General features: G+C 38.7%; 1 protein-coding gene across 8 annotated transcripts; it reads right to left on the bottom strand.

Annotated features, from left to right (window-relative positions):
* Positions 1 to 3,254: 3,254 nt before the first annotated feature.
* NFYA (nuclear transcription factor Y subunit alpha) lies at positions 3,255 to 21,837 on the bottom strand. 8 transcript variants are annotated; one of them, XM_072423805.1, is made up of 11 exons: positions 21,694 to 21,820; positions 21,032 to 21,127; positions 19,580 to 19,669; positions 7,696 to 7,839; positions 7,448 to 7,579; positions 7,236 to 7,341; positions 6,889 to 7,055; positions 6,418 to 6,591; positions 5,475 to 5,588; positions 4,305 to 4,343; positions 3,255 to 4,224 (listed from the first exon to the last, which is right to left on the bottom strand). In XM_072423805.1, the coding sequence occupies exons 3-10, from the start codon at positions 19,652 to 19,654 to the stop codon at positions 4,326 to 4,328; spliced, it is 930 nt and encodes a 309-aa protein (XP_072279906.1). In that variant the 5' UTR covers positions 19,655 to 19,669; positions 21,032 to 21,127; positions 21,694 to 21,820; the 3' UTR covers positions 3,255 to 4,224; positions 4,305 to 4,325. The 8 variants fall into 8 exon arrangements, with proteins under 8 accessions (XP_072279906.1, XP_072279882.1, XP_072279865.1 ...); XM_072423781.1 differs by having other exon boundaries at positions 19,580 to 19,673; positions 21,694 to 21,819; XM_072423764.1 differs by lacking the exon at positions 21,694 to 21,820 and adding an exon at positions 21,225 to 21,651 and having other exon boundaries at positions 19,580 to 19,673.
* Positions 21,838 to 22,165: the final 328 nt, after the last annotated feature.

Raw genomic sequence — 22,165 nt, 5'->3', positions numbered from 1 at the left:
GGGAATTAACTATGTAAAAAGGGGAACTGAGAGAATTTAGCTTCTTGCTCTTCTTGTCGCCTGAGGGTCTCCTTAGGTAAGGTAAGTTATAGAGTCCTCTTCTGAAGGAAGTAGGCTCCTGAAGTACCCATTAACCTCTTAGCAGGTAGCTATAAGATATTCCTGATTGTATTCTTATGGTGTCTGGAGTATTACTGCATTACTTTGCTATTTTGTAATTTCTGTATTGTGTACTAAGTAGTTACTAGATTATTACAGGGGTTACTACTAATACCTTTATGTCCATGTGATATATATTTATCATTGATTGAAATTCCTATGTGTAGATATCATAATCATAATATTGCTGTGTACCTTGTTTCACCTTGTTTTCTTAATTAAACTGTTTGAGTGACTAGCTATCATTTCTGCATGAACCTTCTTTTATTAAATATCTGTATGCATCGATAAGGGATATAATTTCCATATTTATGGAGATAAATATTCCTAAAATAACAGACCTTTACAGAGCTAAGTCACAAGGAAACTTTTCCCTCCTCCTAGATCTTTCCTCTGCTTTTGACATTGTTGACCCCCTTTTAATCCAAATCATGTGCTCCATTGGTATGTGACACTGCTCTCTCTTGGTTTGCTTCCTACCCCTCATATTCGGAACATTTCCAGGTCCTGTCACTTTCACCTGCGCAATGTCTCATCTGGACTACTGTAACATCCTCCTCTCTGGTAATCCACTAACCTGACTCTCTCCTCTACAATCTCTTATAAACACTGCAGCCAGACTCACTCATCCTTCCCACCACTCCTCTTCTGCTGCATCTCTTTGTATTTCGCTTCATTGGCTTTCATTTTACCTTCAAATCAAATTCAAGCTCCTGTGCTTTACCTTTAAATCTCTCCACAGTTCTTGTCCAACCTACCTTTCTGACCTGGTAAAAAAAAAAAAATATTCCCTTAATCTCTTCACTCCTCCAATGACCTGCTACTGACTTCCTAACTCATAACCTCATCGCATGCACAGCTCCAAGACTTTTCTAGAGCTGCCCTCGACTCTCCGGAATGACCTTCCTCCTCATATTAAGCTTGCTCCTACTAAACATAAGGAGATCTTGCAGATATGGGATGTTGACAACTTGTTCCCTCAAGGTCACCATTACTCCCACCCAGTTTTGTGTACCATACATATTAACTGAGGCTAGGTAAAAAGGATAGTCTGAACAGAAAGGGTCAAACTGTCTTTCAGTTTGAGACTGCAAACTAAAGGAATTGATCATGATCCTGATCAGTACTTGAAGGTAGGCATCCTTTATGTATAGGTTCCCTGCCTTTTCTACAAGCATGCATTTAGGTAGAATCCTTGACCCCTTTACCCCAGGAATGATGGATCCCTGAAAAAAGATCCTCAGCAGATAGTTGGCTGAGGAAATGGTTGTAATTAGCAAAGTTAGGGATGTGGTGAAGTAACTCCATTTGTATCCCTCCTGGAGAATGTCCAGAAATAATTAGTTGGGTGTTATGAGTACCAGGCAGTGGACAATCCCCCTAAGTCTTTCATCAATATGGACCTTGCAGTCACTGTTGGTAACTGGCGTCTGGGGGTTTGAAAATAAGGCCATCTTTCCTTGATGCTCTTTTGCTGACCTATTCAAAATTAAGCTACACTTTTCTTGACTAAAAAATATTGCCCACATTCCATAGTGATTAACCACCTTACAATCTAAGACCTTTTAGTTGTCCCATATTCTTAAATGACAAGACCTTTTAGACACCTTGGCAATTGCAGGGGTTCAGCTTGGGACATTTCACTTCTTCGAACTGGCACCCCCTCTTCAGTAAGCCACTACACAAGTTTTTTGTCTTGGGAGGTATAGCTGGTCCTAATTAAATCTTCACTCCCCTGGGAACATATATTGAAAAATGTGTACATCTTTATATTTTTTTGCAGTGCTTTCTGGTGAAGAAAGGCCTGAACAATATACCCCATTATTGGCATCTGTGAAACCTCATTGCTTTTTAAGAGGACTTGAAACTAAAGGAGCCTAAGGGGTCACATCTTAAGAAGAGGGAATAAACATTGTACAAAGGCATCATAGGCTACTTTTTAGCACACTTGAATAATTTAAAGGTGAAAAACATTTCCTGTGGAATATGTTTAATATGGAAGCTGTTTCAAGGCCAAGCACCATGTCAAGACAATGTTGACATAACATTATCTTTCATGAGCTGGAAAGCTTCTTGACACAACTGGGGCACTTCTTTCCCAACTCAGGCAATGGTTTTCCTGTGCAAGCCAGTGTCCCAGACAAATAAGCAAGGCACACAGACAAGGTGCCAAAGCACTAACACAAAGTAGCCACTAAGCACTAAACGCAAGTACACAGCAAAGATTACCAAACACAAAGACTGAGCAGAAAAGCAGCACAGGGCTGGGTAAGACTAGGACATTGGGAGGGGGTTGCAGATGATAAAACAGGAGTGTGGACTACCATGCTGGGACTGCTCTTTTTCCTGGGGCCTTCAGGGTATCATCCAAAAGGTCTAAAGAAGGGAAGGTAAGCACAGCTAAGACCCCCTTCTCTGAAACAGTGTCCAGTCCAAATAAAAAAAAAAAGTTTTTGACTGTTGGACAGAAAGCTTGGCAGGCCTGCCAGGAGCAGGGGAAAATATATCAGAAAATGAGTCCCCAGTGGCAGGAAGCACAAAAACTGATGTGCATTGTGCATGGGAGCAATTTCACCTCTCTGTTCTTGTGCTTCCTGTAAGGGACAGAGCCATATTTTATGTGAGCCAAAAGTAGAAAGATGGACTTCACAGACGAAATCAACTATAAAAAAATTAGTGGTTGACTAAGCGTTAGCTACTCAATGATCTATACCACAGAATTATGTGAAACCCTAAGGTACCTCCAGAGGGGTTCCATGAGCAATTTGCGCCTTGTTGGTTAAATAGCATTGATCTATAGGCTATATGTAACCGTGACATACTTTCCTCTGGCCAGCAATATGAGAGGCGTTCTTTTAGACTGCAAACTAAAGGAATTGAAGGTAGGCATCATTTATTTACTTACATGCTGAGAGTTGTGGATATAGTATTTATAGCAGGGATTCCCTGAGATCTTCAGGGATGATAACCTCATGTTGAAAAAGGTCATTGAAAGACTGATCTATATTATTCTTTCAGTATGAAATACGAGTTAGATTATGCCAATAACCCATGTTATGAGTGAGTAAAATACACCATTAAAAAAAGAAAATAAATAAAATCAACTAATTGTTTTATTAGCTGGGCAAGGTACACAGTACTTACAAATACAGCTAATTGAATGAAATTTGAAATACTGTATCATAAAATAAAAACAAAATATGTACAAATAGTTTCTTAAGTAACAAATTTACAAGTTTATGTCTGTTCTAATACTTTAGACATAAACAAAGTCAGAATGATAACATTCCTGCATGCAAACCGCAATGCCTGTGAGTGTAATAAAAACAAGTTATCGTTCAGTAAAGAGTTGATATTATAACCAGAAAGGTAAGGGCATTATGCCAGTCCCCCCCCCCCACCTTGTATTCCCTTACCAAAATCTTAAACATCAATTAATCCCCCAATTAAGCCTCTAAAGCTAAGGAGACTTGATATATATATATATATATATATATATATATATATATATATATATATATATATATATACATACATACATATATAACAAGACCTATTTTATTTATTAAAAAACAACTTTTGCAAAAGTCACTCCACCATTTTCTTTACAGAAAAGGAACATTTTAAAGAGCAGTAAACCATAAAAATGGATTTCTAGGATGCATATTTCGAGCCTCTAGTAAGGAGTCCAACTTCTTGAGATCTGAGAAAAAAGGCAGAGCCAGCACTTCTCTGAATACTGAAGAAATAGTTTTAACAGAAAGCAGAAAGGATTTTTTTTAGCTCACATCTTTCCATAGAAATACTTTCCAAATGATCCAGAATGAATGGAAAACTTTTTTTTTTTTTTACTGCCCCACCTGTAGTTAAATCAGGGGGATTCAACAGGGATTTTCTTGGTGGCAGATAAAAACTTTGAGAAACAGTCTATTTTGTTACTACTGGGTCGAGAAATAGTAAAAAATCTTCAGAAGCCTTGAAGGTTTAAAGGTGAAATAATTTCTGCTGTGTTTAGGACAGAATGGTTGCATTATCTCTTTTACCATCTCTTCCCTGAGATGAATCCTGTGGAAATAAGACAATGTATGTCAGCAATCAAGCATACAAACTTAAACACCTAAACTGTATTGAGTAACACTTCTTACCTTTAACAGCTCTGTCTTATGTTAATGAAATTCAACTTCCTAAAAAAAAAAAAAAGACACGCATAAGCTTTTTTTCTTTATTTATTATGAACTGTACACATGTAGATAACTGTTGCCAACATTCAACCATCTCAGTAAACATTTTGTGTGTGTACAGAATACTCCCCTGACATCATTTAGTGGTCTACCATTCCAGTAGGCTTATAGATTGGCCTGGGATGAACACTGTACTTACCTATGGTACCCTGTTGAATCCTTTTCCCCTCCACAGAAACTGACAAGCATGGTGTGTACAGTAATCATTCATTTTAATGTCACTGGAAACAATCACAACAGATTGCTTTCAGCAACAGAAACTTGACATATCAATAGGCATTTGGGGAGGAAGAAAACTTACCTCCCCCTTGTTCCTTCAGACATCCTAATTGACCAGGCCAGAATGATGTAAGCTCCTGTGCATGAAAATGGGAGTTCATTCGTTCCTAGCACCAAAGTATGCCGCGATACAGTTTACAGAAGATCAGGCAGAGAAATTTATTTGCAGAAGTGACATAGCATGTCTTTCTGAAATAAGGAGCTCACCTGCTTGCAATTTTGATGTTAAGGTTTAGTTCAACTTTACGTTTCATACTTTCCTCCTGTCCTCATTAACAAACCAAGTAAATTAGACCTAGCAGAGTAATACTTTATACATGCTGAGCAAACAGTCTAGAACTTCTATTGTACATCTAAATTTTCTATAAATCTTAGAACATCAATCATTAAAACATCAAAGATAGAAAGAAGGAATGAGTGTATGTAGATGCCAATTGGTGTTGGGGGTTATTGGGGAACACTATACTACTGTCACTTGAATCAAACTGCTGGCATCACATTCAAGATGGTGAGGCCCAGCAGCAGTCTTCTGGAGGTCTGCAAAAGGGAGGCTTTCACAAGGTAAATGTCATGTAAAAAAATGAGTGCACAATTAATCTTGGGAAAATTGTTGTTAAATCTAATGATCAGGAGAGAGAGTCTCTTTCCTTTTGCACAGGCCAAGAAAAACATGCACAGATGTCGCTCTGAGCCATCAACTCTCACATTAGGATCAATAAAACCATTTATTTTACACAGACTGAAGAAACACCATGAACAAGCCAGAGAATAAAGCACAGTGCTCATTCTAAATACCTGTACATTTACTTGTAAGTGATGTCCCTCCTTTTCTTTAGGAGAGAAAAAGCGTCCTCCATCTCCTCTCTTTCTAGCCATTGCATGTCGATGTCGTGACTCATGCAGGTATTTCTGAAACATTACAAAAAATGCAAATGCAAACTTTTTATTCACAACAGATATTTAGCAACAGAATTCCACCTCTTATTTATTCTACCCCACTTTAGTTTTGTTAAAATATTACCGAAAACCTGAAGTGGGCAAAAGATGAGGGCAGCCACCAAGAATACCAAGTATATAGTAGATACAAGTAAATTCCAATCTACTTTCTTCATGCAACTAGCATTTTAAGAAAAGGTCAGCAGCGACAGCCTAAACATTTTATCAGAACAATCATACTACAAACTGAGATGATGCATTCTCGTATTGTGATCTTTAGATTACAAAAAATTACCAGGTATTGGAAGTTTGCTAGACAAATTTATAAATGTATTTTTCTGGGTTTGCTTCAGTTTAGATACCGCAATTGTGCATTACTATACCCAGTTTTACTATCCAAGACATTTTTAGCAATCCAGAATAAATCAAATAGAAAGAAATGAGTATAGGGTATTCTTTACATTCATCAACTTTTCTGCTCTGCTCTAAAATCATCTGTAACAGCATGAAACTTTGCTTAAAATTTAAGTGATTCATTGACAGCCTCCAAAATCCAACATGTATGTCAGTTTTCGAAGGAACAAAGTTAAGCAAGTGTACGGCAGCTTCAGTACTTTGTACCAACTCAGGATTGAAAGGAATTAACCACCCTATCGTCTATTAAACTTTCATAAAACTAAAATAAAGCCAGCTACTAGTTGTAGTTCCACACTTGCTACGTGTCTTTAAACATTTTTACACCTGTGACTGGCTCTTATTTTTGAGCAATATTACTTATTACATCTTAAAGCCAGATACTCACTCTTCTCTCTTTTGGTATTTTGCCCTCTGCCTCCAGTTTGGCTCTTGCCTGCCTTCTCTTTAATATTCGGTGATATTGTTTGGCATTTACATACAAAGGTTCCTCCTCCAGCATTTCAGCTCCAGGAAGTGGTATTCTTTGAAGTGCTGGAACAGAGCCTGCACCAGGTACCATCTAGATAAATGGAAGATACATGTAATATTCATAGCCCATATTTATAAAAAACCTAAACTGTACACCTAGTGCCCAATTTATAAATTATTTTATAATTGGCTCTAGATTTGTTCATAATTTTTGTTCATACAGATAAAATTTCCTTTTGTGACAGCTATGCAATTTTGGCTGGTCACTAGGTGGCTATTGGTTTAATAGGAACCAAAATGAGAAGTGTGGAGATTAGACAGTCAGCAAATTTGGGACAAACTGACAGGGGAATAATTTATAAACAGAACACATAGCTTTTACACTTACCATTACCATCCCTCCAGAGTTCATCACATTTCCTGTAACAGGTAGAGTGACAGTGACTGTCCCTTGACTGCTGTTGGTAGTATTTGTGTTTGCTCCAGCTTGAACAATCTGAGCCCCTGCCAGGCTAGCAGCTGGAATAGTTATCATTCCGGTAACAGGCACTGTAACTTAAGTATTAAAAAGAAAGGAAAAGACACCACAGAAAGGGGAGTTATTTCCAAAAATTATAAAAAGAGTAAAAGTTATTTAAAACAGATTGAAGCAAGGCTAAGGAAAAGTATTAAGCAACTGAGATTGGTTAAGCTAGACTTGATGAAATATTGAGCTGTAAAAATCTGACAAACTACCTTGCTGTAGAATCGTTCCATCAGCATTTACTGGTTGGTAAACAATAGTCTGTCCTTCTGCAGTCTGTGCTACCTGCTGACCCTGAACAGCAATCTGTGGCTGGCTCTTAACATTTAGAGAGAAACAGAAATCGGATCAGATTTTTAAAAAGTCTATAAAAAGCATATTTTCATAAATGTCAAGTTTCACAAATATTTGCCATACTCCATACCTGACTCTGGCCTGCAGTCACAGCTGTCTGTGGTTGTTGAATAATAATCTGTTGGGGTTGCCCCTGCTGTGTTTGAACCTGCACTGCTTGTCCTCCCTGAATTTGGATCTGTCCAGGCTGTACAAGTTGAATCTGTACCATAGGATAATATATATAAGTTCTATAGGGCTGAATATTTGGAAAGCAAAAAAACAAAACAAAACAAAAAACATACAACCACAACAGACACAAAAAGTTGAAACACCAACCTGCTGAAGGCCTTGCGATCCAGACACAGGAACTTGCATAAGAGTTTGACCTTGTCCACTCATTGCCTGTACCATAATCGGCTGCCCTGTGGATGTAATTAGCTGTCCTCCACTGACCTGAACCATCAATGGCTGTCCTTGTACCTGAACAGAACCAAAATTATATAAGGTATGTTATTACTTACACACCACTGCAAAAACAACTAAAAACAAAAGGTTAAAATGGGTTTTCCAGCTGCAGTCAAATCTTGGTTGTGCAGTGAGAAATTACTAAATCCCAGTTACATTCAAACAGTAAGCCATTGTTCATGTAATTTAAAACTTTCTAAATAGCTTTAACTCCAAAGACCATAATTTTAATTGATTCAGTTTCAAAAGAAATTGTTAGTGGTAGGTCCCGTGTAAAATATGAAAGCAATACTGTTGGCCTACTGCTTTGTAAATTGTAGCGTGACAGCAGTAGTGGCTTGTAAACAAATTCTGACTGTTTTAGTGGCTTAAAATAGTTCAGACTGTGGGCTTTTTTGATAAACGTGACTTGGGTTCGATAGGCAGTAGCGCAAATATAGCATAGATCTCCCCAGCCGGGAGCCGAACCTCCCCTACCCACGTCTCATCAGCAGCTCTAATCCAATGAATGGGTCACTGAGGGGCTGTTTGTTCCCAGCTGTTGAGATCTGCTGATGAGTGGCGGGCAAGAGAGCAGTTAATAATGCTTAACATTGATGAGTGCGACATGGCAGCTAGTACAAGCTAAATCTTCAAGTAGGGGAAAACGGAAAAAAAAAAAAAAGCTAACCATAAAATGGCGTGTACAATTATGTCTTTGGCAGGCACAGTGTGGTGTGTATATATATATACACACCAGGATGCATGTCACATTCTACAGCCTACAACTCTGTGTTCAAACCTTCACGTTTCCTATTTGTGATAACAATTTGAGGTTTTCAGGTTAAGCCACCTAACATTAAGAATTTTAGGATATGGGGATCACAAGTTTAAAAACTAGTGAAAATTGAACATTGGGGATGCCGTTTCAAAAGAAAGTGCCTAGGAGTTTTTAAATTGAAAATTCAAACTGAGGACTTCCGGGGCAACCTACAAGGAGCATTGGTATGTAGCCCTTACATTTATACCTACCCGTCACAAATCTATAACTATTATGCTTCCTGGTCTTCTCTTCTTTGAAACCCAGTTTCGCTAGTGAGGTGGGGTGTACGAAACAGAATGCAGGTGCAAGGAGGTGACACATTTTACTAACTCTCCCAACAATTTAATTCCTATAGCATCATCAGAACATATAAAAACTCTACCAATCAAAATGCGCTGCCCTGATACACATTACTGCCAACTTCTAACATCTGAATCACAATTTCTCTGGAATGGGAAGAAGGTGTAAGAAACCAAAAATCTAGGTACATATGGGGAACACCTATGCTAACATCCCCTAAAATTTCATTATTATAGTATCATTAAGGCTTAGTCTACACAGACTGTTTCCCCAGTGTTTACCTAAGAGTTTAAAAGCCCATGTTTGAAACTCCCATGCACTCCAATGGGCTTATCTACACCAGGGCGTTTCCTTGAGGCATGTTTTCGAGCATTATAAAAAATGCAAATGCTCCTTGCAATGTTTTAACATTTTTAATTGCTTGTAAACTCTAGTAAATTCACACAAACGCTTCCATTGAAATTAATAGGAGCTTTAGCATGCGTTTACAAGAGTTTAAAAGCTGCTGGGTCCACATAGACTGTTTTCCCAGCGTTTAACCGGAGGCTTTAAAAGCCCATGTTTAAAATTCAGGCATTTTAAAGCTGCCTTAAAACCGCTGAAAAATGTCTATGCCGTTTTAACACGATTATGTCTTCAAGCATTTAAAAATCGCAGGAAAACACCCCCATTAAAATCAATAGACGCATTTACCCATGTTTTTATTTTTAAAACGTTGCAAGGAGCATTCTCTTAAATGCCTGCTTTAAAAACATAGATCACAGTGTAATAGTTGTGCGTTTTGATGGGTAGAGTTTTTTTTATGTTCTAATGATACCATGAAATTTTAGTTGGGTTGTATACACGTGTTCCCCATTTACATTTTCAGTCTCCTACACCATCCTATTCCAGAGAAACTGTGGTTCAAAGAAGAGAAGTAAACAGAGTAGCTTAGTAAGAGTTAGTTTTGCCAATGTGGGTCTAAATTTAGGGGCCCCACCCTAATGCTTCTTACTATGTAAGTGGCCCTGGGGTTGCCCAATTTGCATTTTTAATTTTTGGCTTCTAGATGCTCTTGCTTTAAAACACCAAACCCAGTATTCAATTTTTACAAGTTTTTAAACTTGTGACACCAATATTTAAAAATATTTAAAAACATTATTTTTCATCCAATTTGTTTCTTACCTCTTGGTTACCTTGTTAGATTTCCTTATCCATTAAAAGATTGGTTTTAATATTTTTGGTGTGACCCCCTTGGCCTCTCTTTGACACCATACCTCTTGTTTTTAATTAAAAAAATGGTAAAATGAACCTCAAAAAAATTATATAAGTAAATAAAAGGTTGTTATGTTACCACTCTATTACTGAGGGGGTATTAAAACACATCTCTTAAATATTTTGTTTTTTATTTCTTTTTATGTTAATATTAATAACTATAGTAACATCTATGGTTGGGCTGGCTGAGGATGCTGGTGCTGATAATCTTTGTGTTGTTCATGATGTGGACAGAGTGCTTGGCGAGCTCTGCAGCTGTCCGACAAAGGCTGCAGCGACTTGGTCTCGGGGAATCCTTTTCCTCTGCTCAATGTGCGCCTTGACAATGGAGTTTTCTAGCTCCTCAAGAAACATTCTCCGCTTGTTATTTTTGGTTGAGTTCCACCCCAGGTGGATGTGGGTCCACAACACAAACGTATTGTACACAGACACATCTAATATGTTATAAAAACACAACCATTGGCCATCTCCTGGTCATTCACGGACAAGTGTTGGTGGCAGTCAGCTTGCCCAGGTTGTCTACTCCTCCTTTGTTTTTATTGTAATCCAGGATAAGTATGGTCTGTTTGTCAGTTCTTGATGACACAGCTACATCTTTGTGCAAAGTGGACATAAGTATCATACTCCACTTTCTTTTTGGACAATATGAAACAGTGGTGGTGTCTGTAAATGCAAATTTCGAAGAAAGTGGAGCCCTGCCCTTCACCTGCAAAATTTCAGATGGCAGCACAGGTTTTATTTTTCTCATTGTGTTTACCATGGCAAGTATCCTCCTGAGAAGTTCTTGTCCAAGGTCAAAGCTGGTAAAAAAAATTGTGATATAGTGACCCCGTAGTCCAGTAGTCATATTGAAGACTACACATTTTCCTTGGTTTTTTCGCTGGGATGCCACTTGCAGGTTTGCCTGTGTAAATATGGATATTCCACGCATAGCTTGTTTTTTCATCACAGGCTGCCCAGTTCTTTTTTCTGTATTTGCCCTGCTTACTGAGCATGTATTGCCAGAAGGGGCATTTTTCACAGAAAGGGACACTGTCAGGGTGAAACATCAGTAGAAGGAGCTGCACCCATCTCTCCCAGGCATCCTTGATGGGAGCAAGCTTGTCAGCTTTTGTTCTAGTATCTCTGTTGTCAAATCTGAGGACTCTTGATGTATATAGTATGGTTAAAGAAGTTTTGGTCAATAGTAGCTCTGAGCATACCCTGCGTACCCTGAAAATTTAAAGTCAAGTCTTCAAGCTTAAACAGAGTTGTTAGGCTGCAAAATATGACAAGCAGCTTTTATACACACACAGCCACTCAGGTCGATACATTTCAGGCGTTTTTTTTCTTAATAGAATATGGGCCGTGATGAGAGGGGGACACTGGCTGTCCTGCCCTCATCTGCTATCTCATGCATAATGCTTTGTAAGCATCACCACGTTTTTAACATTATATAAAATGCCCTTTAGTCTTTACTGCTATTGAAGTTAAAGATTGAAGAAGAAATCCACAGGTCGTGACACAAATATTCCAGGAGCCTGTGTGCAGATCTGCACTTTTTTTCACATTTTCAGGAAGACACTCCACCTGATCTCATGGCTGCACAATGCAAGGTGGCACAGGACTAAATGGTGAGCATTGGAAAGAAGAGGGAAGCCAAGCCAGCGTAGGAAGGACTCTCTGTGCTCAGTTTGTGGCAGTATAAGTTGCATTTGCTGTGTTTTCTTCTTCTAAACAACAGGAACCACTACTGCTTGAAAAACTGCTAGGCCAACTCAATTCTGTCATTGTGAACAAAGCCTTACATTCACAAAAAAACAATGTGATTTAAACTAATTAAACCAAAGTAAAAGGGTAGTCTTTTAAATTCCATAAAGAAATATGTCTACAGAATAGCAATTCTGTGGTGCTATGTAACTGCAAAATGAATGTCAAATGAATCCAGTTAAAGTGTAAAAGTATTGATCTACCGATAGGATTAACAGGGGATAGCTGTTACAGGGTATTCAGAAAAAAACTGCCATGTTCATGAACAGAAACAGACTGCAGTGTCATTTTGTGGGGCTAAATCATATATTTAGGAAAAGATTACAAAACAGTGATGCTGCTCTATATTTGAAATTAAATTTATCAATTTTTATACACAAAAAAATTTGATCCATAGCACAAACTTGTTTTTTTTTAGTCCAGTTTAGTATGGGATGGTGGAGGGTAAGAGCCCCGTCATGTTTTACTGCAGATTACTGATAGAAATTAGAGAGTGCAATGAGAAACAAAAGATAAAGCCAACATGGGCTTTTTTTTTTACACTTCTGTTCATGTAGCTATTGGAAAGTTTCATTTACTTTCACTTTCTAGGAAAAAGTTGCCCCAGGACAGTGAAGTAGGCATTTCTTTACAGAACCCAAAACAGCTTAAAAATACTAGGGTTCTAATCATTACACACACAATCCAAAACTAAAAATACTGGGGAAAAAAAAGCTCTGCAAAGAGTGGTAACCTGAAGTTTCTATGCGATCTGCCAACAAACCAGGGTCAATTGTCTATCTGGCATTGTTGTGCATATTTTGTTTGTTCCTGGAAAAAGGGAGAGAAAGTCCACACTTCTGACCTAGAAGAAGGGGGAAGGTAAATGGTTAAGTTTCACTTTTACAAATGCTTGATCAGGCAAGTCATTATTGCAAAAAGGCATAGGACAGGGGTGCCCCGACTTTTTTGGCTAGCGAGCTACTTTTAAAATGACCAAAGTCTAAATTATCTACCAACAATAAAAACTTGGACCTAATAACTCCTGTGCGTGGTAGAGTTTATCTTGAAAGGCAGAGCTCCGTGATCTACTCGCGTTGCCTTTGCGATCTACCGGTAGATCGCAATCCACCTGTTGGGCACCCCTGGCAGAGGCGATGTACTTTCTGCAATATTCTGTCTTACGCACCTGATCGCTCCAGGTTTCTGGCGATAAACAAGCTGCGCATGTAAACCATCAGCTCAGGGCTTCTCTTGGGGGAATAAATTTAGGGTGCCCCTGCACAGGAATTATGTCATCCCAGTGTGTCCAAGATGGAACATGCCAGATCCTTTATTCTTTTACATTTAAGGTAAATTATTTCTTTAAAACACAATATAACGTCTGATTCCGGCACCATATGGAGGGGTAACGGTATACAGGGGCTCCCACTCATCTGGAGGGAGATTTCAGCACTGCTCCCCACACATAACACTGCCAGCTTGCCACACAAGCACCTTAGCACTCCAGATGAATAAGTTCCCTGATGGAGCCTTGAGAGATGGCTCCAACACCCAGACAACAATGAGACAAAGCCAGAGTACAGAACTTTCAAGATGGTGAACGACTCCTCTCAGCAACAGCCGGCAAGTAAAACTGACATCCCCAGACCTACCTCTGACAATGCTCCAATAGCAGATGCAGTAGTGGTTCTGCCAAATCCCACATTACAAGAGGCAATAGACTAAGCCATAGGGAAAGGCATTCAATCCCTACGGCAAAAACTATGGCATGCAATATACCGTGCACAGTTCGTTAGATTCAGAACTTTCCTCAACCCTTCAGACTAATGCTTTTGACAGGATGTTGAGGGTGTCTCCCCTATCAATATAGAATATATTCTCAAGTCTGCAAGGCATTTCCAATAAACCATTGTCCCAGTCAAACCTCAAGGAATGGCAGAAGGAGTTTGACATTCCTGATTTGACAGACAAAATAATCCAGGGATACTTGGAGAGTACTTGGATAACAGTGGAGAGAGACACAATTTAAGCTCATGCACAGGGCCTATGAGGTTTACAAACCAAATTGTGACGACACCACACGAGTCCAGCCCAAAATGTCCGAAATGAAATTCCTAAAGAGCAACCCTGCAACAATACTACCAGACCTGTGAAGGTTTAGGCCAATTCTGGTTCAAGGTTACCAAGGTTTATTCTTCAAGTGGTTGGGTTTGACCTACATCTCAATTCGGTACTTTGCCTATTTGGCTAGGGCCATTATAAAAGAGTGGATTTATTCTCAACCACCTACAATAGAAATGGTTACCTATATTTTATAGAAATAAAAAAAAAATTGCAAGGTTTTATCTCTTAATTGTTTAAAGACAGAGAATGAAGGGATAATCCTTAGTTTCCAATATTCCTCCTGGTACATCCTTATTGTTACCTTTCAGGGCACACCTGCACCCCCAGACCAGTAACACCAATAAGAAGTTCATAAGCACTATACTTTAAGGATTTCCCCAATCCTGATAAAATGACCAGTTACTATAGTTGTAGACGTCAAACTTGTTGTCCCTACCCTTATTTTTCTGTAATGATGGTATTAACCCCATTTTGTTTTTACCAGACTGTACGATCAATCCAGCAATGTTAGGTGCCTTACCTAGACTCCTGCAGTTGACCACCTAATACTTTGTTATCCCCCCCTTTGTTTTTGTATTTTTGTGCTGATATAATTGCATTCTGAAAAATGACAAAACCTCAATAAAAACAACACACAACAAACCTATTTATCACTCCATCCTTCTAAACTTCATTTGCAATCTTATATTAAGTTGCATGTAAGAAAAATATATATACAGTGGTACCTCAGTATAAGTCCGCTTTGGAATAAGTCCAACTTGGTATAAGTCCGAAAAAGTTTGCTTGGTATACAAACTTTTTGCTAGAACTTGTATGGGTCAAAATGAGTGATAACACCGCGTGTTACCCTGATTTACCTCTCTCGAGACAAAGCCACGAATGCCCACGAGCGTCAGTACCCCAGTTGCTACCATTCAGTGAACAACCCGGGCTATAACTCTCTGTGAATTACATAACATCCTCCTCCTCCTCCCTTCTCAGCACCATCCTAGTAGGTACTTGACTCTTCTCAGCAAGGCAAAAGGAGAAAAAATTTTCATTTATTTTATCTAATTGCTTTTGTATTTATGTATTTTAGCAATAAACAGTGTTTAAATTATTTCATACAGCCATACATTTCAAAATATGCCAATAACAAAAGGATTTGTTTGGTATAAGTCCAAGGATCTGGAACGGATTAAGGACTTTTGCCAAGGTACCACTGTGTGTGTGTGTGTGTGTATATATATAAATAAAATACACACACACACGATAAGCATTCCTTTTGTCTTCCAAACTGTCTCTTGACTTCCCTCTAAATGTAATGAAAATGTTGGAAGAAGGATGCTTTTAAATACATTTTGCATGTTCACCCAGCACAAAGAAATAAATATTTTTATTCATCTAAGTGGAGTTATCTCCTCTTGTGAGACCACACACCCAAAAAAATACCACAGGAAGTCAGGTGTAGTTTTCGATTTCTTCACAATGTATTTTTTTTTGCCAATTATTGCATATCAGCAAACAGCAACAATGCATTTGCTGCTGGCAAAATATATGTTGACTTCTTGGCAACAATTAGCAATCTTACAAGGGTGCCTCAGTAAAAACTACCAATGAATAATTCTTTTAATTCATGTCCTGAAAAAGCAGCAATACAGATTAGACTGTTCTGTCCTATCTGTGGACTACAAAAAAAAAATGATCATTAGTATAGTAGAAACAATCTTCAGCAGTAGAGTTTTGGGAGCGCTTACATGCCTACATGTTAGGAAGTGTACTGCTGTAAGGTGAGAAAACATGTTTGTGAATTGTTCCTTATGCCTGGAAAACCCTCTTAACATTTGTTATTAATTTTTTTTTTTTTTTTTTTTTAAAGAGGCACTCCAGCCACAGAAGCAATTACATTACTAAATGTCATGCTGCGTTTTGTGTATTAAAACAGGCATACCAGTGAAAGATTATGCAAACTGCCACTGCTGAACTAATTCTAAAGAATGACAACTGCCTGGATGTAAAGAGGAGTTTCATTTGCACACCTAAAAGCAGCATACAGATAACTGTAGCAAGATGTAAGGCAAAAATGTAGCAAGATATGGCATACACCTGAGCCACATACTCCTTCTGGTCAGCGATTGAGAAATTAGTAAACACAGAGGAGTACAAGACCGACCAGGCAAGCAACATTTTTTTGGAAGAAGGTCGCGATATGTAGCTTTCATATTCTCTCAGTTAAAAGGCTCAACAACAAGCTCCATTCTACCTGACCTTATTTGGGTTCCTAATGCTGGCAACACCTTCATTGGCATTGCCATAGCCAAAAATTATCTGGCAACACAGGAGTAGGTCCTTGTGTGAATCCGGTAATTTTATATGGGCTGTATCAGAGAATAGAGCTTGCTTTGTGTCTGAAGTTACTCTTTAAAACCCATTTTACATGAAACATGCAAATTATATGAAACTGCAGTCATTTAGTTGTAAGCCATATCAGCCATGTTTTTTCCCCATTATTAAGAAGAAAAACAAAGCTGATGTGATAAAATGATACAGTGTAAACAATAAGCAAAGTCACATAGGTTTGGCTGGGTTTAAACGGACCATTAAAAACAACCGTTTAAAACGCATATAAATTCTCCTACTGTGTTTGTATGCGTTTTAAAGCTTGCCCTAAAACACTAAAAAACTTATTAAGTCTTATAAATACCTATGACGCGTTCAGCCACTATTTAATCCAAGCATTTATAGGAGTTTTAATTTTACTCTGGGGAACGAGCAATGTTTTTTTCTTTTACAGGTTATCCCAATATCAAAAGTGATTCCCATGGCTGCACTCACAACAAGAAAACATAGCCGTAGGACTCCACACAGTGTGGGATTCCCAGGCATCAGACGATCAAGTGTCCCTGTTGGCTGAGGGTGAAACCCTGATTACGTTTGAGCAGCCATCAGGGTTTTCCTTTTCTCAGCCAATCAAGGGAGAGGTTGGAGGAGGAAACTGCTCCCGAGTCCGCAAAAGAGTATTGGCACATGTTCTGCACCCACATGGGTGCACAACATTTGCCAAAGCCCTGCTGGGGCTGCTGGGAGCAGTATCCCCATACCATCTCCCCCTTGGTTGGAGAGGGCCTTTGGGGGCAGCCTGTATGTGCACACGACTCCTGGAATCTCTAGTGGAGCTTTGGCCTCATACAACCTCTTCCTGAAAAAGGTAAGCGTCATCAGTAATAACCTTTTCAGATAATCAAGAGAGAGATCATGTGGGGACACTGCTGCTGCCACAGCTCTGTCAAGGCCACGGGAGTGTCCGTTAACCTCTCTTCTGATTCCTCCTGCAGCCCTAGCAAAGCCTAAGCTCTGCTTTAATAAGAAGTGTTTACATGGCTATAAACACCTCCAGTGATATGAACGGAGGCTTTTATTAGCATTTTTAGGTGTTAATTTCAATAAAGGCCTTTTTAAATTTCAAAACTCAGCAAGCAGCGTTTTCTTAAATGCGTCCCTCAAAGAAACGCCCTGGTGTAGACTAGCCCATTGGAATGCATGGGAATATTAAACGTGGGCTTTTAAATGGTCAGGGAAAACAGTCCGTGTAGACTAAACCTTAAAAATACAGCAAACAGCTCTGGAAAAAATAAAAATAGGAGACCACTGCAAAAATGATCAGTTTTATCTTTTATAGGTGCAAGTATTGAACTGAGCAGCTTTGCCTTGGATTTTAACAACTTCTGATATTTTTACAAAATTCAAAATAAAGCATAATTTTAAAGGAATTGAGACTGCATCATTTCTCCTATTGTGATGTATTGTTTGCATAACTTAAATACATTTAAAGAAAACAAATCCCCAGTTCATGCCTAAACAAAATGGCAATAATATTTTGACTAAAGAACATCCAGAAATCAGCATTTGGTGGAATAAACCCGGTCGGCAATCACAGCTTTCATGAATTGTGGCATGCTTTTTCGCATTGCTGTTGGGTAACTTCATACCACTCTTTCTGAAGAAAAAAATCAAAAAATCAAACAGCTCAGCTTTACTTGACTGTTTGTGACCATCCATCTTCCTCTTGATGTTATTCCAGAGATTTTCAATAGGGTTCAAATCTAGAGATTGGGCTGGCAAAGACAGAATTTTGATCTGATGATCCTCCATCCAGACCTCAATTTCCCTGGCAGTGTGGCATGGAGCATTGTCCTACTGGAGATACCAATCCTCTGAGTTGGGGAACATTGTGTCAGATGGAAACAAATGTTTTTCTAGGATAACCTAGTATAACCTAGTATGTGGCTTGATTCATGCATCCTTCACAAAAACACATCTGCCCAATTCCAGTCTTTCTCTGTCTGTGGGAGCCTGTTTCAAACTGTTCTTGCCATACTTCAACCCAGTCTCAGTTTGCCACTGTGTTTGAAGGTTACTTGATGTCAGCCTACAGTTTTAGAGTGACATTCATTTAAGTTTGTGGTCACCCCTCTCAATGCCGATTCTTTTTCGCCCTCTGCCAGGTTGTAGCTTTGTTGTACCTAGTGACTGTTGCTTGATTTTGTTAATGTGTACTCCCATCTTTGAAATTTTAAAAATAGAAGCAACCTGACCCTCACTGTATCCTTGTGACAAACCTTTCTTTTCACCTGTTTTGGCATGGTCAATAGTTATTTTTAAATTCCCAATTTCCTTTGACGTACTTTTAGCAGTGTTTTGCCATCCAATTGGTAACATTGTAAGAGGAGAGTGTTGATTAAAGGAGTGGTTTTTATACTTTCCCTCATTAAAAAGGTTTGAGTCAGATGATAACCTATTTAGTACCTAACAAAGCAGAATGAGATGTACTTGTGTAGGAATTTAACAGACACTCACATAGAATGGTTGCCATACTCAGAGATGCTGATTTAAATATAAATTGCTGTAGTATATTTTTTCCAGAGCTGTATATCAACATACAATGTCATGCAAAATACAAAAACTGTAAGTAATACTAAGACAAGTAATGTAAACGAGTAAGCAAAGACATGTTCCTTGGGGTGTTGTTAACATTTATCTGCCAAAGACAACTACCTGGAGGGTCTGAACTTGCTGCCCAGAGGCTGCTCCCACTTGAGCCTCTGTCTGTAACTGGACAGCAGTAACAGCACCAGACTAGGAAAAAAGGAATAAAGAAAGACAACCTGACCATAAAAAAGTGCCAGGAGTCATACACGCAATGATAACATTGTTTACAAATTTCCCTGTATCGAAAGGCACTTGTATACTTCAAAATAGTTTTACAACTGAAAACTTGCTTTAAACAATTTATATGCAGGCCAGAACGTCCACAACAAATCAAATGAACCTGTCAATGAATTCTGAATAGAAGTGCCTAAAACAAATGCGGTCAAAACAAGCCAAAAGCATTTCACACAAGCCCTTTAAAATATTATTTATTAAAAGTAAGGTGGGATAAGATCGTTAAAGTGAGTTAAAAAAATGAAATAATTGCTAGTATCGATGCATTAAACATGGTAAAAATGGCTATGCCAACTAAGAATAATTTCACACTTCATGTATGATTTGCAACAAGACACTTACCTGCTGCTGTTGGATTTGCCCAGCTTGCACCACAATTTGCTCAGGTGAGCCATTGCTACTTGTGTACTGCTCCATCTACAAGTATGCAATCTGCCTATGCATGAAAATATATAGGAAAAACACAAATTAAATAACTTGCTTCAATCAGTTTTTATTACATTTTCAAATTTAAAAGTCATATACACAAACTAAAACTGCAAGATGGAAAGCATGTTTCACCAAATATAATAATTTGAATGAGCTTCCAACACAGAGGAACAGACCAATACCTTACAAAGGATCACAGTGTTACCAAGCTCTGTGGTAAGCTTTACCACACGAGTGGAAGGTACCTGCTATAGATTGCTATGGTGCCAACTGAAACATGCATTAATTATTTGATGAGAATTACTGCAATGCAGCCAATTGCCCTGCTTTGGACCTGTATTTATAACTTGCCATACAAGTGATCCATCCACATAAATTTCCATCGGGCCATATGTGGTGGAAGAGTTTGGCTAGGCAAGAAGTATGTATATTTTATGAAAAAATAAATCCAGGCCTTGATCAATTTATAGGCACGTCTCCTATACTGAAGTACCTAAATTGTGTACTCTATTTCACATAGTTAGTGGCCTTCAATGTGTCACACATTATCTAGCCATTTTCGCTCCTCAGTCTTAACGTTCATTGCCCAACTCTTTCATTCACTGCATTTCAGTTCTTCCGATAATGGAGGCCAAGAGTGACATATGGGTGTTACGTACATGCAAATACAATCTGCCTAGGAACAAATACTTCTCTAAACCAACATCCACCCATCAAGATCATTTTGATCTTTGCATAGGTTCTACCAAGAGCCTCAGGACATCAGGTTGCTGAAAAGAGGCAGGATGCTATTTTTAGGAGGGTAGACCCTACCAGCCATGTGCTGCCTTTATTGCATACAAAAAACAGAGACTCAAATATGACATCACTCAGTTTTAAGCAGGGTATGTTAATTTTAAACCATTATGTCGATACAAAGTCTGCTACCCAGCTTAGTTCATCCTACTCAACCCAAATCATCCTGAACCCCTACAGCTTTTTGCTGGACCATGGAAGGAAAAGCAGCACAGCATCTTGCTGCCTTTCTACAGTCTCTTCCTAGGATGCTCCTTTTGTTTGGGTTGGCTGACTGGCTCTTTATATTGCTTCTTCCTTACACAATCTAGGCCTGCTATACAGAGCATGTAGGAGGCTGATATAAGAACAAACACAGATAATTGCATTGCTGCCATTTCAAAAAAAAAAAAAAAAAAGTATTATGCTGAAACTCAAAAGATGTGTACACTACATTATGCTAACCTAAACACCCGTACAGATGTAAAGCAAAGAATGCTTTAGTAAAACTATTTAATTTTACTCTATTGCTTGTTCAGATATCAACTGTACACAGTAAAAAGCTTACACAATACATACATACGTACGTACACACAGGAAGAGCTCCTGATGAAAGTACTTTGCACTGTTTTCCTGCTTTTCACAATGTATTATAGAGCTTTAAAATGAAAAAAACGTTTTTGTTTTCTAAAATAAAAAATACAAGCAAGAATTAATTTAGTCCAGGATACGCTACCTACACACATTAAATAACCTACACCATAAATTCAGTATGCCCACTTACTGCACAAAACAACCCTGACTATAGCTTTTACGTGGCCATTTTCATCTTAGTTATGTCCTGGAAAATGTAGCAAAATGTAATAGGTTTAACCTAGTAGCATAAGAGATATACAGGTAAAACAAACACATTTTAAGGTAAATACAGCAATTGCACTATACCCATAACCATCCATAGAATGTGTCTGAGGTAACAATCTCTCAAACCAACACCATACACGTCCTCAGAGATCTATTGCATACAAACACATGACCCTTATCTTATATTTATTTTTTTCTTTTTCGCCGCAATCATGTATCATCATGGCTACATCTCTCTGCTTTGCCATATTTTGGCCGAATGTTCTCCCCTAGCCATCCCGGATTGGTTATTTATGTCATGGCCATATACATGGGTGTTATTGGCTGTGCGGCTCAGGTCATGTATCTCCCTCCCCGTTGTGTTATTGGCTCTTTCCGCCGGTCCTACTCACCACTTCTCCCGGTCTCGGTTTTTCTCTCCGATCTGATTGGTTCCAGAACCGGAGCACGGAACCCAATCAGCGCTTTAGACACAAAATGGCGGAAGGACAAAGGCGCTAAGAGCTTACCCCGACCACGCATGCGCCAGTAAACACGCCCCAAATCAACGCAAGCGCAATTACAGCCCGGACAACCCGCCCTATCTTTGAATTTGTAATTAGCGCATGCGCTCTACTACATACATAATGGATTCCGGAAGGTGCGATTTTATGTTTTGAGAGTGCTATAAAAAAATGCCTAAAAATACGTTTGGGTTGGGGTAGTTGTAGTGGTGTCGGGTGCCAGTGTACAGACAGTAGATGGTTGCCATCTGAAAGAACATTCGTGATCTTGTAAAAGCGGGTCTATCACCAATTTTTTTTTACATTATAAAAAAAGGTAAACCCCTTCTCTTCGGTCTTCACCAATGTGTCCGTCTGCACC

The sequence above is a fragment of the Pyxicephalus adspersus genome, chromosome 1 (genome assembly GCF_032062135.1).
Source record: "Pyxicephalus adspersus chromosome 1, UCB_Pads_2.0, whole genome shotgun sequence".
Taxonomy (NCBI): Eukaryota; Metazoa; Chordata; class Amphibia; order Anura; family Pyxicephalidae; genus Pyxicephalus; species Pyxicephalus adspersus.
This window is presented reverse-complemented; position numbering and strand designations above follow the sequence as displayed.